General features: G+C 45.2%; 1 protein-coding gene across 6 annotated transcripts in view; it reads left to right on the forward strand.

Annotated features, from left to right (window-relative positions):
* The first annotated feature begins 83 nt into the window (after positions 1-83).
* The window catches only part of LOC119956454 (F-box only protein 47-like), a 54,910-nt gene continuing 41,169 nt past the window's right edge, over positions 84-13,824 (forward strand). For 3 of the 6 annotated variants that reach the window (XM_038783713.1, XM_038783716.1, XM_038783717.1), the window contains exons 1-3: positions 84-279; positions 2,408-2,433; positions 9,225-9,429. In XM_038783713.1, the coding sequence (XP_038639641.1) occupies positions 9,225-9,429 (205 nt within the window). In that variant the 5' untranslated portion in view covers positions 84-279; positions 2,408-2,433. Of the gene's footprint in view, positions 280-2,407; positions 2,434-2,453; positions 2,664-9,224; positions 9,430-13,824 lie in introns of those variants that run through there. The other 3 variants (XM_038783715.1, XM_038783714.1, XM_038783719.1) reach the window with 3 other exon arrangements.

Here is a 13,824-nt window from a genome sequence, read left to right on the forward strand (position 1 = left end):
CAGCCCGGCGCTGATTGGTCCGGGTTTGGGCGGGAAGGCGGGGCGGGCCGGTACCGGGGCTGTTGGCCATCAGCCCGCGCGAGGGCGAGGGGGCGAGGCTGGAGCGCCAGCCCGGTGGAGGCGCCAGTGAGGCCGACAGCTGCTGTCCGTCCGTCCATCCTTCCCGCCCTCCAAATAAAACAATCATAATTAACAGCTAAAAAAAAGTGAGCCTCAAATAGAAAACAAAAACCGAACCCATTTCGGGTTAAGTGACAGCTTTTTATTGCCCGAAAAGAGGTGAGGAAGTAACAGGAAAAAAAATGAGAAAAATTAATGGCCAATTATAAAATAGCCATATTTCGTGGACCAAAAAAAACTAGTTTCTGTCAGAACTTAAGTCGGCGACGTAAATCAGGCTTAAGTAGGGTTCTCTTTGCAAGGGCGGGCACAGACTCGATGGGCTGAATGGTCTCCTTCTGCACTGTAGGGAATTCCATGATAACTTGTGCCGCAGAGTGAGGCAACCAAAACCATTTGAAGATTTGCACTGGGACGGTGTTAGGCAGCCATAGCTGTCAATTCTTTTTAGCAATTAAAAGTCACTTGGAGCCAGATCCTGGTGATTTGAAGTTATGGCTCAATATTTACACAAACCCTCCTTTTTGTTTGCATTCCTACAATTATTATCTGAATGCTTACCCGGCAGTAATGATTTCCCCGGTCAAGTTGAGCCGTCTTTAAATGTGGCACGTCCAAAACACCGCTGCCCTGTAACCAAACTCGCACCAAGTCCCCATTTGTCTATCATTCGCCGAGAGCTTGTTGACTTAAATTGGCTCCCCGCCTGGCCACGCCTCAATATTCCTGTCCTATCAAATCCCTCCACCCGTCAGCTCCTTCAGCGCCACATTCCCTGGGATCTTTCTATTCCTGCAATTCTGATGGCATCTTGTGCATCCTTGGTTATAGTCACGTCACTGCTCGTGACTGGCTACAGCAGCCAAGGATCCTGACCTGAAGTTTGCCCTCCCCACCAGTTTCTCTACATCTTCTTAAAAAATTTCCAATTAAGGGGCAATTTAGCGTGGCCAGTCCACCTAACCTGCACATCTTTGGGTTGTGGCGGTGAGACCCACGTAGACACGGACAGTAACCCGGGGCCGAGATCGAGCCCGGGTCCTCGGCGCCGTGAGTCAGCAGTGCTAACCACTGTGCTGCCGTGTTGCCATCTCTACCTCTTTCTAAGTCGCATCTTAAAACCTCTGACCAAGTTTGTTTGTTTGTGAGTCTTAAACCTTCCTTAAGAACAGGAAATGATACTGTGTGCATCCGCCAAGAGAGAGAAACGAGTCAACATTTCAGTCAATGACTAATTTCATCAGACCTGGAAAAAAGTTTGAGGCTTTAACAGGATTTAAGAAAGAACTGGGGAAGGGATGGTGGAGATGGGAGAAAAGAATGCAAGGGAAGGGACTGGATGGTGCAGAGCAGGAGTGATTAAATGAGTAAATGGATAATGGCGCAAGCCAGAAGGCGATGATAATGCAACAAATAGAGAAACAACAGATAAGTCTAGAGATGGTTATTAATAGAAAAAGCAGGATCATTAGCATCCGCTCCTGTCTGAGGAAATGGGGGAAGAGGTTATAATTGAAATGGTTGAACTCAGTATTGAATCGGAAGGCTAGTTGTGAAGTGCCCAATTGAATAGTGCCATGCTATTCCTCGAACGTCCGTTGAGCTTAGTTGGAACAGTACAGGATGCCGAGGACAGATATCGTTCTCACCCTCTTTCCTGCTTTACCTGCCTCAGAACTTAAAACCTGCTAACGTCCCTCATCGTCTCCAGTTCTGATGAAAACTCAGTGTTTTCTGAAATGTTTACTCTGTTTCCCTCTCCAGAGACGCTGCCTCATTTGCTGAGTATTTTCATTATTTTATCTTTCTATTTCAGATTACCTCTAGCATTTTTCTTTTAATATCTCCTTAGGTGGCTTCGGGTCAAATTTATATAATGCTCATGTAAAGCGCCTTAGGACAGTTTATTATGTTAAAGATGTGGTACAAATGCAAGTTATAGCTCCAATAGCATTTCTTGCCTCTGTGTACACATCTTCTTTAACTTCTTATCATAATATTTGGCCATGAATTTAAGTTGATATTTAACAAATAAACATTTAGAATGGAAACCCTTTTTGTCAGCATTTCCTGTAACATTGTAGTTGGAAGCTACAGCCAGTAAGTGCCACTGTGGAGTGATTATTCTAAAGTCTCTCCCAAGCCTGTCACCAACATTATATATAAATAACAGTGATAATTAATTGTCCCTGCACAGTTTAATAGAAGTATTAGCTTTTTTTTTGACATTTGATAGTGTCTAATTTTTTCTCCACCCATTCTTATCTCTCCCTTTTGATCTCGGTAGGCTGGACCCCAGCTGTGGTTGACAAGGTAGGTGATCCTTGCATCTCGAAACCCCCAACAGTATTGTTCTGAGTCTTGCAGGGGAAGGTCGGAATTCCGGTTCTAATTGTTTATTGTTCCTTCACTCAATTACTCATTACAACGACCAATGGACTGAAACCCATTATGGAGTGGAAATGACACTGTGCAAAGAAGAACCCGATAGTGCATTTGTCAATTGTAATATTTGAGGAAAAATAGCATGGGCAAAGTGGGAAGTAAGTAATTTCCCGGTGCCTAACTGGATAGATATTGGGGCTGTAAAAAGTGTGCTAGATGTATCCAGTTTTGCAGTAGGAGAAAGGCACAGTCCTGCATCTTCCTAATTATAATACATTTAAAAATGAAATGAGGCTTGTAATTAGCAGTGATGCCATGGGTGAACCCTAAGATTTTAGATGTCAAGAGAGAGACTGAGACTCTACTGAAACCCAGTTGAGTGTCAAACATCAGGGTAATCTTATATTGCCCGAAAGTGTGGAAGTGATTTCAACTTGGTGTCCTTTCTTGCATCCATCATCGCTCTCTTCCTCTTCGGCAACATCTTTTGTACCCGACAAGAACTGGCCCCAACCTCTCCCGAAACTGTTTTTCATGTCTTTATCACTTTTATAGAACATAGAACACTACAGCGCAGTACGGGCCCTTCGGCCCTCGATGTTGCGCCGACCTGTGAAACCATCTGAAGCCTATCTGACCTACACTATTCCATTTTCATCCATATGTCTATCCAGTGACCACTTAAATGCCCTTAAAGTTGGCGAGTCTACTACTGTTGCAGGCAGGGCGTTCCACACCCCTACTACTCTCTGAGTAAAGAAACTGCCTCTGACATTTGTCCTATATCTCTCACGCCTCAATTTAAAGCTATGTCCCCTCGTGTTGGTCATCACCATCCGAGGAAAAAGACTCTCACTGTCCACCCTAGGTTTGTTTTCTAAAGCTCGCTCCCAGCTGGCATCCACCTTCCACAAATCACAACTCATTGTGGAGAACAGTCCAAGTTTGAAAGGCATATTTCCCTTTGGTGCAAAAGCAGACCCTTTGAAGATTGAAAAGCTTTGGTTAATGCACTTGGGGAAAGTCTACTATATTACAGATCTTTCCAGAATCGCAGCATAATAGCCAAGAGAATGAGAGTTATCTAGGTGATATTTATAACTTCTGACAATCAATCATTTTAAGACAATGAGAAATTCCAGGTGAAATTCACATAGGATAACAATATGGAGGGCTCTATGGAAACAAACAATTAGATATGCATTGAAATAACAAAGAAAGTTTATTTAAATCAGACGTTCCCCATGGTCTTTCATTTTCAATCTTGATGATGGAGGATGGATTTAACGTTAGTTGTTTTAAAAATTAATATATAAAGTAATTTGTAAACCTGAAATATGGTATAGGTCTAATGCTGGCCAGTTTGCACTATTAACGACGTTTATTGCCCACATGGCTGTATTGAACAGGAGCAATAGTGCTCCGCTAATACCTTCCAAACCTCCAATATCTATCGCCTAGAAAGATAAGGGCAACAGGAACCTGGAAACACCACCACTTGCAACTTCCAATCCCAGGCCCTCACCGTCCTGGCCTAGAAACAGATCGCTGATCCTTCATTGCTGTTGGGTCAAAATCCTGGAACTCGCTACCGAACAGTACCTACACCACACGGGCTATCGTGGTTCGAGAAGATGGCCTGCCATTATCTTCTCAAGGGGCACTTAGGATGGAGAATAATTGCTAACGGCATCAACATCTCATGAACATCCCAGGTCACTCTTCCTAATATCTCCTTATTTGACTCATCGTACGTTTTCAATGATACCTAGGCGAAGCGCATGGGGTCGTTTTTCGAAATTAAATCGGCTTATAAATGCAAGTTGTTGCAATTATTCTGGCCTAACATGTTAACTCTCATAGACTGCATTATAACAAAAACATTGGGCCCAATTCAGCGGACTCAAGTTAAAGTGCTGATCGGCGTGTTAGCAGGATGTTTCATGGCACATGCAGAACCGAGTAAGACCCCACTATTCAAAGGCACTTTGGTGTTTTTTTGGCTTCGGCAAGGAACTCATCGAGACCACTCTTTTTTAAAGATAATATTTAGAGTACCCAATTCATTTTTTTCCAATTAAGGGGCAATTTAGCGTGGCCAATCCACCTACCCTGCACATCTTTGGGTTGTGGGGGCGAAACCCATGCAAACACGGGGAGAATGTGCAAACTCCACACGGACAGTGCCCCAGAGCCGGGATCGAACCTGGGACCTCGGCGCCATGAGGCAAAGGGCTAACCCACTGCGCCACCATGCTGCCCCTCGAGAGCACTCCTTAAGTGATACTACTAGCGGTACGGGCCGCCATTTTTAAAGGCAGCTCCGATCTTTTGACCCCCCCCCCCTCTGCACCCCCACTGTGGCTTCAGGACCCCCACCTTTTCACCCAGCTTACCTCTTCCTGGGTCCTTGAGCCACCCCAACCTCATGGGCAAGGCCCCCTGGGCACGACCCTTGGCACGGGCAACCTGACACCCAGACAGTGCTCCTGGCAGTGCCATCCAGGCACCCTGGCAGTGCCAGCATACATGACCTGGTAATGCCAAGGTGCCGTGTTGTCAGGGGGAGTGCCAACTGCCCAACCACATGGGAACTCCAACTCGCCACGAGACCCCTCCTTTCCACTCCCGAGAAACCTGCATTGAAATCTCCCCTTTGAAAAGAGCACACGGCTTTGTGCAAGAGAAGGGAGACAAACACACAAAGGGTGAGAACTTCTGTTGTCTGGGGGAAGGGAAAACGGGAAGTTTAAACTTGCAAGAGGCAATTACCCTGTACCTGGAACCATCCTAAATTTCAGGTTAAATTGGAGACTTTGGATGGTTCTGACTCTCGTAGCAGAATAGTTACCCAGTAAATGGTTGAAGGATTTAAACCATTTCAAACTCCTGGGTATCTATTGTACTAACATCCCCGACTAACCCCTCAGCCCCACCCTCTCAGACTACACCCCTGCCCCCCCACCCAACCACCACCGAATACCCTCCCGAACCCCCAACAAGACTCCCAACACCCCCCATCCGTCCCAGCTGCACCACTGCTGCCCTGGCTCCAAGTACTTTCCTGGTCACGACCTCCATTCCCCTGACGACCCTCTGACTCCAACACCACCTCTCACTACACCTACTCCCTGTGTCCCTACATGACTGTGCCCACCCACCACCACGACTGCACCACCCTCAGACTACGCCAACTCCCGACCATCCAACCGCTCCCCAACCACTCTACTTCCCTGACCACCCGACCCCTCATCCCCCACCGATAATCACCCAATCCATAGAACAGAATCCCTACAATGCACAAGGCGGCCATTCGGCCCATCGAGTCTGCACCGACCCTCCGAAAGAGCACCCTATCTAGTCCAACTCCCCACCCTATCCCCTAACTGCCACCTAACCGTTGGACATTTATCATGGCCATTCCACCTAACCTGCACATCTTTGGACTGTGTGAGAAACCAAGCACCCGGAGGAAACCCACACAGACACGGGGGGGGGGGGGGAGTGCAAACTTCACACAGACAGTCACCCGAAGTTGGAATCGAACCCGGGTCCCTGGCGCTGTGAGGCAGCCATGCTAACCACTATGCCATCATGCTGTTCAAAGTGTCCCAGCGAATTTCCGTTAATCAATGAAAGTACATTGATTGATTGATACAAAAACATAACAGTTATGGTCGTAATCCTTAGCCAATGATGTTCTCCAGGGGTCAATGCTAGGACCACTACTTCTCTTGACCTATTTTAATGGTTTAGATTTGGATGTTCAGGACACGGTTTCAAAATTTGCTGACAACCCAAAACTTGGAAGTATTGTGATCTGTGAGGAGCATAGTGATAGATTTCCAAGGGGACACAAACAGGCAAACAGGCTAGTGGAATGGGTGGACACGTGACAGATGAAACTTAACGCAGGGAAGTGTGAAGCTTTACATTTTGGTACAAAGAACAGGGGAGGCTATGTAAAACAAAGGGAACAATTTGAAAGAAAGTGCAGTGACCATTCTTTGGTTCTACATTGCAAAATTTCCAAAGAAGCATGGTAGAAACCGCAGGTATGGAGAAATACTGGATAAAAGCAAATTACTGCGGATGCTGGAAACTGAAAACAAAGAGAAAATGCTGGAAAAACTCAGCAGGTCTGGCAGCATCTGTAAGGAGAGAAAAGAGCTAACGTATCAAGTCCCGATGACCCGCTTTGACAAAGTGTCATCTGGACTCGAAACGTTAGCTCTTTTCTCACCCTACAGATGCTGTCAGACCTGCTGAGATTTTCCAGCATTTTCTCTTTGGATGGAGAAATACCAGTGTGATTGGCCATTCCTAGTCTAAGAAGTGGTTCTCAAAACATTTTGGTTGAAGGACCTGCTGTTGAAAACTCACCACTATTCTTAGAAATCCCCCTATACCAAAAAGGGCCGACGTTCTAAATGGTGAACATGGATTCTCACTCCCTGACTCCAATGCAGGCTTCGGTGGGTGCTCTTCAGGTCAAACTATATTTTCAAGTTACCCCCTGGTATAACCCATACCTTCACCGAAGATTTTATCTACTTACCACTTAGTAGCATCGATCCTGGGTCCTGCATGGCTAACTAAGTAAAGTAGACTTTAGGAATAAACCACTGTTTCAGGTTAAATTAAGTTATTTTATTATTATATATTTTTCTTTTAAAAGCTGCAATCACTTTCTTTACAGAAAGGTGAAAAGACCTTGCTTCTGGATCCTGCTGGTTGGTTGAAGGGACCTTCAGGCCCAAGTTGACAATCAATCTTCTTTAAAATCTGGTCTTCTTTAGATGTATTCGCTGGTTAGCTCGGTTGCTATCTCCTATCTTTCCCATATACCAAGCTAGGAGAGCTGGCTCTGCTGGCTATCTCTGAGCTGACTGTGCCTCCTCTTTAAATTCTAGTCTTCCTTAAATGTATTAGCTGTTTTAGCTCGGCTGCTTGTCTTATCGTTCCCATGACCGAGCTGACTAAGCTGAATATGCTTGCTTCTCTTGTTCCTTCTCTCTGAGTTCTGGTTCTGCTTCTTGTAGTTCCTGCTCTGGTCTCTGGGTTTATATTCTCTTTCTAACAGTTATTAAATTTTTATTACCTTATTGTAAAATACTATTATTCCACTTTGATTGTATGAAGTATCTTTGATCTAAACATTCTAATACAACTAAGTATTCATTTTGGGCATAGCCTCAGCCCTCAGATCTGATTACATTGTCCTTTGTGTTGTTCAAAGTTCCTTTCTGATATTCAAAAATGCTTTGGTTTCAAGAGGTGTTACTTTTAATTCCTGTCATTTCTATAGTTTTATTTTCCAATTGTGTACCCAGCTCATAACTTTGACTTTGATTTTGATTTTAAATTATGTTTCTCGTAGACAGATAGTCTCCAATTTTCTTTAATTTACTTGGTGTTAGTAGAATTTCACACCTAGAATTTTCACCAAATTCAACTGAACCTCACCCTTTCCTTTCCAGCTGTTTACTAAGAGAGTTAATTTTAATGAAGGTGTGAAACATATGCTAAAAATTCACTTGGTTATAACTTGAACGACCTGGCTGTTTTAAATATTCGGCACTTAATTCAACTGAAACTTCCATCCATGTTTTTCCAGATGCTTACTAAGATAGTTACTTTCAATGAAGGTGTGAACCATTGTTTTTAGCTTCATACAAAAATCCTGTGTGTTTGCTAAACCTGCTTGTGAGAAAGAATTTGCATTTTATAATCCTGCTCTTTGAAGCTGCTATCAACCCTTCGTGAGATCTTTCCCTGTATCCTCTTATGTTTCTCTCAGGCCAGATATTGCCAGACCTCCATGTTTCAAATGACACATCTTTCCATATTTCCAATTACAGACCCTCTTTTTAAATGGATCAGCAATCACACACCCCACTCCCCAAATTATAACACTATGGAATACTGATAAAACGCTGCTGAATAGAGTGTTTTAGTAATGCTTTTTAAGAGAACATGCTGTACTGTTCTATGTATTTACTTACGGGTATCAATGCACATTATATGGTACTTAATTATTTAAAACCTTGAACAATGCTGAATTCACCTGGTGCCCACCATCAGCCTCGTTAACTATGGGTTTAACTGGCGATCTTTTTGCCACGTTCAGTGTCCTCCTTCTGCGTTCCCCTCTCAGGCGGGACAGCCAACCTGGTCTGAACCGTAATGTGGAAGCTACGCTCTGCTCTCACCTCGCACCATGCCAACTTCCCGCCACTATTCAGTTTTTTGATGAAACCCTGGATTGTCTCCATAGACCTCCGGGTGTTCACAGATCCCAGTGAGAGAACCACTGTTGTACTAGACCACCTCTGTTTAAACTTAGTTGTATTGCACACCACAGCAGTGAGATGGAACTCCTTAGGCAGAAGTGTGCCCATGTTACGTATTTCAAGAACTCTGTGAAAAGTGTTAGAAATGAACTTTTAAGATTTCAGACATATTATTTTGTTTTTGTATGATGCCAGTCAAACTTTGTATTGTGATGTTTTCTGTAAAATATCTTGCTGAAGTTGTGTCTAGGCGAGAATGCTACTTGGGTGAAGGTAAATAAGACCATTGGCTATTAAACCATACTCCATCTGAGTTGCCACCTTCAGGAGTAAAGGACAGAAAACTATGAGATGCAGGGAAAGGAAAATAAAGTGGATTTGCTTGGCTTGGAACATTTACTTGTCTGTTTCCTTTGCAAATAACAGATGAAAGCGATGGAGGGAGATGAGGCACCTTTGGGGATAAATGCTTTCACCCTGATTCCAAACCAGAAATACAGAAGAAGTTGCAGACATCAACAATCCAAGAAGGATGGTGGCAGGCTGGAAAACCTTCACATACATTATAATTGTGGCTACTTCCAGATAATACCGGTTGAAATCTTTCACAAGGTGTTGTGTTATCTTTCAGGTACAACTATCACAATGCACGTTTTAAAGGAAGTCATTGCCCCCTCCCCCGCTCTCAATCAATGTCCATGTATACACCAATGTTTCAACTTGGCCCACTCAATATCAATCGAGAGCGGGAAACCTAAATTCTTTTTCAGCGCCACCTAACCTAGGAGCACTGAGCACAATTCTAATTTAAGTCCAGACTGTGGAAATCAAATCTGGGATTTTTATGCTCTATAGGTTCAGCCCCAAACTGGGTAATTCCTTGTAGTTAGTTTAATTACTGTAACACAGATCGGGTGTCGACATTATATCTTAACAAGTCATCCCTGGTAAAGTAATTTGCAGTTAATGTTGTGGGGTTTGTAAACACTAATGATTGCTGATATGATTAAGCCGTTCTATCACTGGTTTTGTTTGCAATATGTTCCTAAAAACTAAAGATAAGCATGGCAGCAGCGTTATGTGTCGCCCCGGCACATTGTAAAGTTACCGCCATGAGTAGTATTGGGCCACACAGATCAAAAGATCCCTATTCAATTCTTTACCTATCCTCAGGTTGCTAATCTCAGGGCAAATTCCCATTCCTGATCACTTTCCAATAAGCCCTGTACATGTGTGGATGTTAGAGAAAGATTGATGACCTCTGTAAGAGTCCTTCCTGTTTATTTCCTTTATTCCCATTTCTTTTATTTTCTTATTTTGGTCCGTGGACCCATATTCAGGATGTGCCTTTAAGTACAAAGCAGAAAGTGAACCAGCCTGCTTGCTTGGACACTGCGTTCCCAGGTTTTGTTTTTTGAGAGGAGAACTCAGACTCCTCGGCACCGAATGAATATTAGGAACCAGGGGCGCAATTCTCCCATCGGGAGACTAAGTGCCGATGCCGGATGTTTCACTCCGGCATCGGAGGCCGCTCCTCACCCCCTATTCTCCCACCCCCAGGGGGCTAGGAGCGGCGCCGTGTCAATTACGCGCGCTGGGACTTGGCGCCGCGTGAAAGCGGCGCCGCGTAAATTACGCGGCCGGCGTCGTGTAAATGACGTTACCCGTGCATGCGCAGGTTGGCCAGCGCCAACCCGCGCATGCACGGTTGCCGTCCTCCCCACGGGCGCCCCGCAAGACATGGAGGATTGATCTTGTGGGGCGGCGGAGGAAAAGAGTGCGTCCTTTAGAGATGCCAGCCCGCCGATTGGTGGGCACCGATCGCAGGCCAGACCCCTACTGAGCGCCCCCCTGGTGCTCGATCCTCCCCCCCCCCCACCCCCCCCCCCAAAACAGGCCGCACACGCAGCGTTCGCGCGCTGTTCACGCCGGCAGTGACCAGGTGTGGTTGGCGCCGGCGTGAACCTGTCAGATTGGGTAGGCCGCTCAGCCCATTGGGCGGGAGAATCGCCGCTCGCCTGCTACAAACGGCGAGCGGCGATTCTCCGAGCGGCCTGTCGTGAAATGCGGCACGCTGTTTTGGGGGGGTGGGAGAATCACGTGCGGGTGCCAGGGCGGCGTGGCGGGAATCGCCCGGCACTCCCGCGATTCTCCCACCCGGCGTGGGGGTTGGAGAATTGCGCCCCAGGTTTGGATGGAGTTGGTTTGATTGGTTAACTGGCAATTGGTGGCTTGGCCAGGGACAGTGTTCTGCCTGACAATGGTTCCAGTGTAATGCTTTCTGAGAGAACGTAGCAGAAGTGTTTAGACCTTGGAAGTGAAAGGAACACTCTCTCTCCGGCTTAATGAAGTGAAATAACTGCTCTATAGTTCTGCAAGCAGTGAGTGTCTGGCACATCCTTTGCTGTAAACCTGAAATGATGCTGAGTCTGCACAGAAAGTAGACAACTTTGCCAGAGAAAACCATCTCAAGGCTAGAACATAGAACAGTACAGCACAGAACAGGCTCTTCGGCCCTCGATGTTGTGCCGAGCAATGATCACCCAAGGAAGAAGTATAATGGCGAAAGCCTGACCTTCAGAGAGACATTGACTGGAAACCATCCCAGTGCATCAAAGATCCTTATCCTTTTATTTATATTAATATTTTCTTTCCTGTTCCACCACCCTTTCTCCTCTGTTGTTTGTCTGTCTGTGTGTGTGTAGAGTGGGTGAGTTGGGAGGGGAGGGTTGGGAAAAGGGTATTAGATAATTAATTCAATTTTCTGTCTGTTTAATTATAGTACTATACATAATAAAAGGTTACTAGTGTTTTAAAGTTACAAACCTGATGACTGTAGTTTATTGGGCTCAACCAAGGACATTGGGTGTTTTAAATGAATCTAATTTCACCTGTGTTGCGACCACACACTAGCCCAGGGTTTCGTGACATAGTTTGGGGGCTCATCCGATATCTTTGGGATGGTAGACAGTGATGATTTGAGGTACAGTATATATTAAAGAGGCATAAGCATTGTAATAGCCAGCTAGTATCTGGAAGCTGCAAAAAACCTTTCTTCAGGTAGAGGACTTGCCTTTGGTCTATTTACAAGGGCTTTGAAAAGACAAGTTGATTGAATTGGCAAGTGAATTAATGGTAGAGGTGCCAGTTAAAGCTAAAATGACAGATATGTGAGTATTAGTTCAGGAGATCCCACTCGCAATTAGTCCAGATAGTGTAGCATCCGTAGCATTTTCTAGTGGGGAAACCAATCTGCAGAGAATCTGGTTGCAGTTCGAGCATGAGAGGGAATAAAAAAAAAGATATGCTGGAAAGAGAAATGGAGATGCGGGAAGACGAAAGAGCTTTTCAAAAGGAAATTGAAATCATAGAATTAACAATGCAGAAGAGGCACATACGGCCCATTGAGTCTGCACTGGCTCTTGGAAAAAGCACCCTATTTAAGTCCACACCTCTACCCTATCCCCATAATCCGATCTAACCTTTTGGACACTAAGGGGCGATTTAGCATGGCCAATCCACCCAACCTGCACATCTTTGGACCGTGGAAGCAAAACAGAGCACCAAGAGCAAACCCACGCAGACACGGGGAGAATGTGCGAACTCCACACAAACAGCCACCCAATGCTGGAATTGAATCTGGGTCCCTAGAGCTATAAGGCAGCAGTGCTAACCACTGTGCCACCGTGCCCCTCAAGAGGAAACTTGACGTGGAAATGGAAAGATTAGGAAGAGAAGATCAACTTAAAAGGTTGGAATTAAAGACAGAATTTGAGGAAATGGATGTAGAGGTATTCTTCATGGCATTTGAGAAAATAGCAACTCAAATGGAGTGGCCAAAGGAAAAGTGGACATTACCCTGCAGAGTAAACTGACGGGGCGGATGCAGGGAATTTATGCTTCCCTAAGGATTATGATAAAGTAGAAAAGACTACTTTGGGAAGTGGCTTTGTTAGGATTTGATTAATTGAGGGCCCAGGAGGCAGACCCAAAGTTACATAAATTAGCACAGGCAGCTCTCCCAGAGGCTGAGTTTGATGGTTCCAGAGTGATATTACATTAAGAACGGTATTGATGAAGAAGTGGAGACACTTCATAGACCTGCAGATGAGGAATGGACATGGTCATCAGATAATGGTACTGCTCAGATATCGTAGAGGAAGATGGATGGAACCGGCAGGTCAGGTGGTAGAAGTAGTGGAAGAGGACAGAAATTGTAAGAGTGAGGTAGGGGAAGAGGTCAACAGTTCACAGAGTGACCCTCCGGTAGTACGACTGGCAAATACGGTAATGCTAGAACAGTTAAGCCGGTTGTTGGGATTGTCTTTTCACGTTGACAGCCCCCCCCCCCGGGGTTTCCTGGCAGCGTGGGGTGTCTTCAATGGGAAAACCCATTGACTAGTGGTGGGAAGAGAGAATCCTGCCACCAGCGAACAGCGCGCCGCAGAGAAACACGGGACTGGAGGACCAGAGAATCCAGCCCATTGAGTTTACATACTTAGAAGAGTTTGCAACAAAAAAATATCATAAAGCTACTGCAAAAGCATAAGTCGATTGGTTTGCACACGCCTTGTACTACATTAACTGAACATGATGTGGATGTACGTGACTCCAATTCGATGAAGCAGCATCCATTTCGACTGAACCCACAGAAATGATCTCAGATAGAAGTGGAAATCATTGGAGAATTATTTAATTGAGCCAGTAAGAGTAGCTGGACTTCGCCAGTCGTATTATTACCTAAGCCGGATGGGACAAACCGGTTCTGTATAGACTACTGGAAGGCCAGTGAAATCGCCAAAATGGATTTGTATCCAATTGCCAGGTTGGAGGACTGTATCGATAGGATAGGCAGCGCCTCATGCCTTTCAAAAACCCATTTGATGAAGGGGTATTGGCAGGTTCCTTTAACACCCAGGACTAAAGCTATGCCTTTGTAACACCAAGGAGATTGTGTCAGTGTAAAGTGATGCCGTTCAGATTTTAAAAAGTACCAGCAACATTTCATACGTCAAGCAGTGGCTGG

The sequence above is a fragment of the Scyliorhinus canicula genome, chromosome 23 (assembly GCF_902713615.1).
Source record: "Scyliorhinus canicula chromosome 23, sScyCan1.1, whole genome shotgun sequence".
Classification (NCBI taxonomy): domain Eukaryota; kingdom Metazoa; phylum Chordata; class Chondrichthyes; order Carcharhiniformes; family Scyliorhinidae; genus Scyliorhinus; species Scyliorhinus canicula.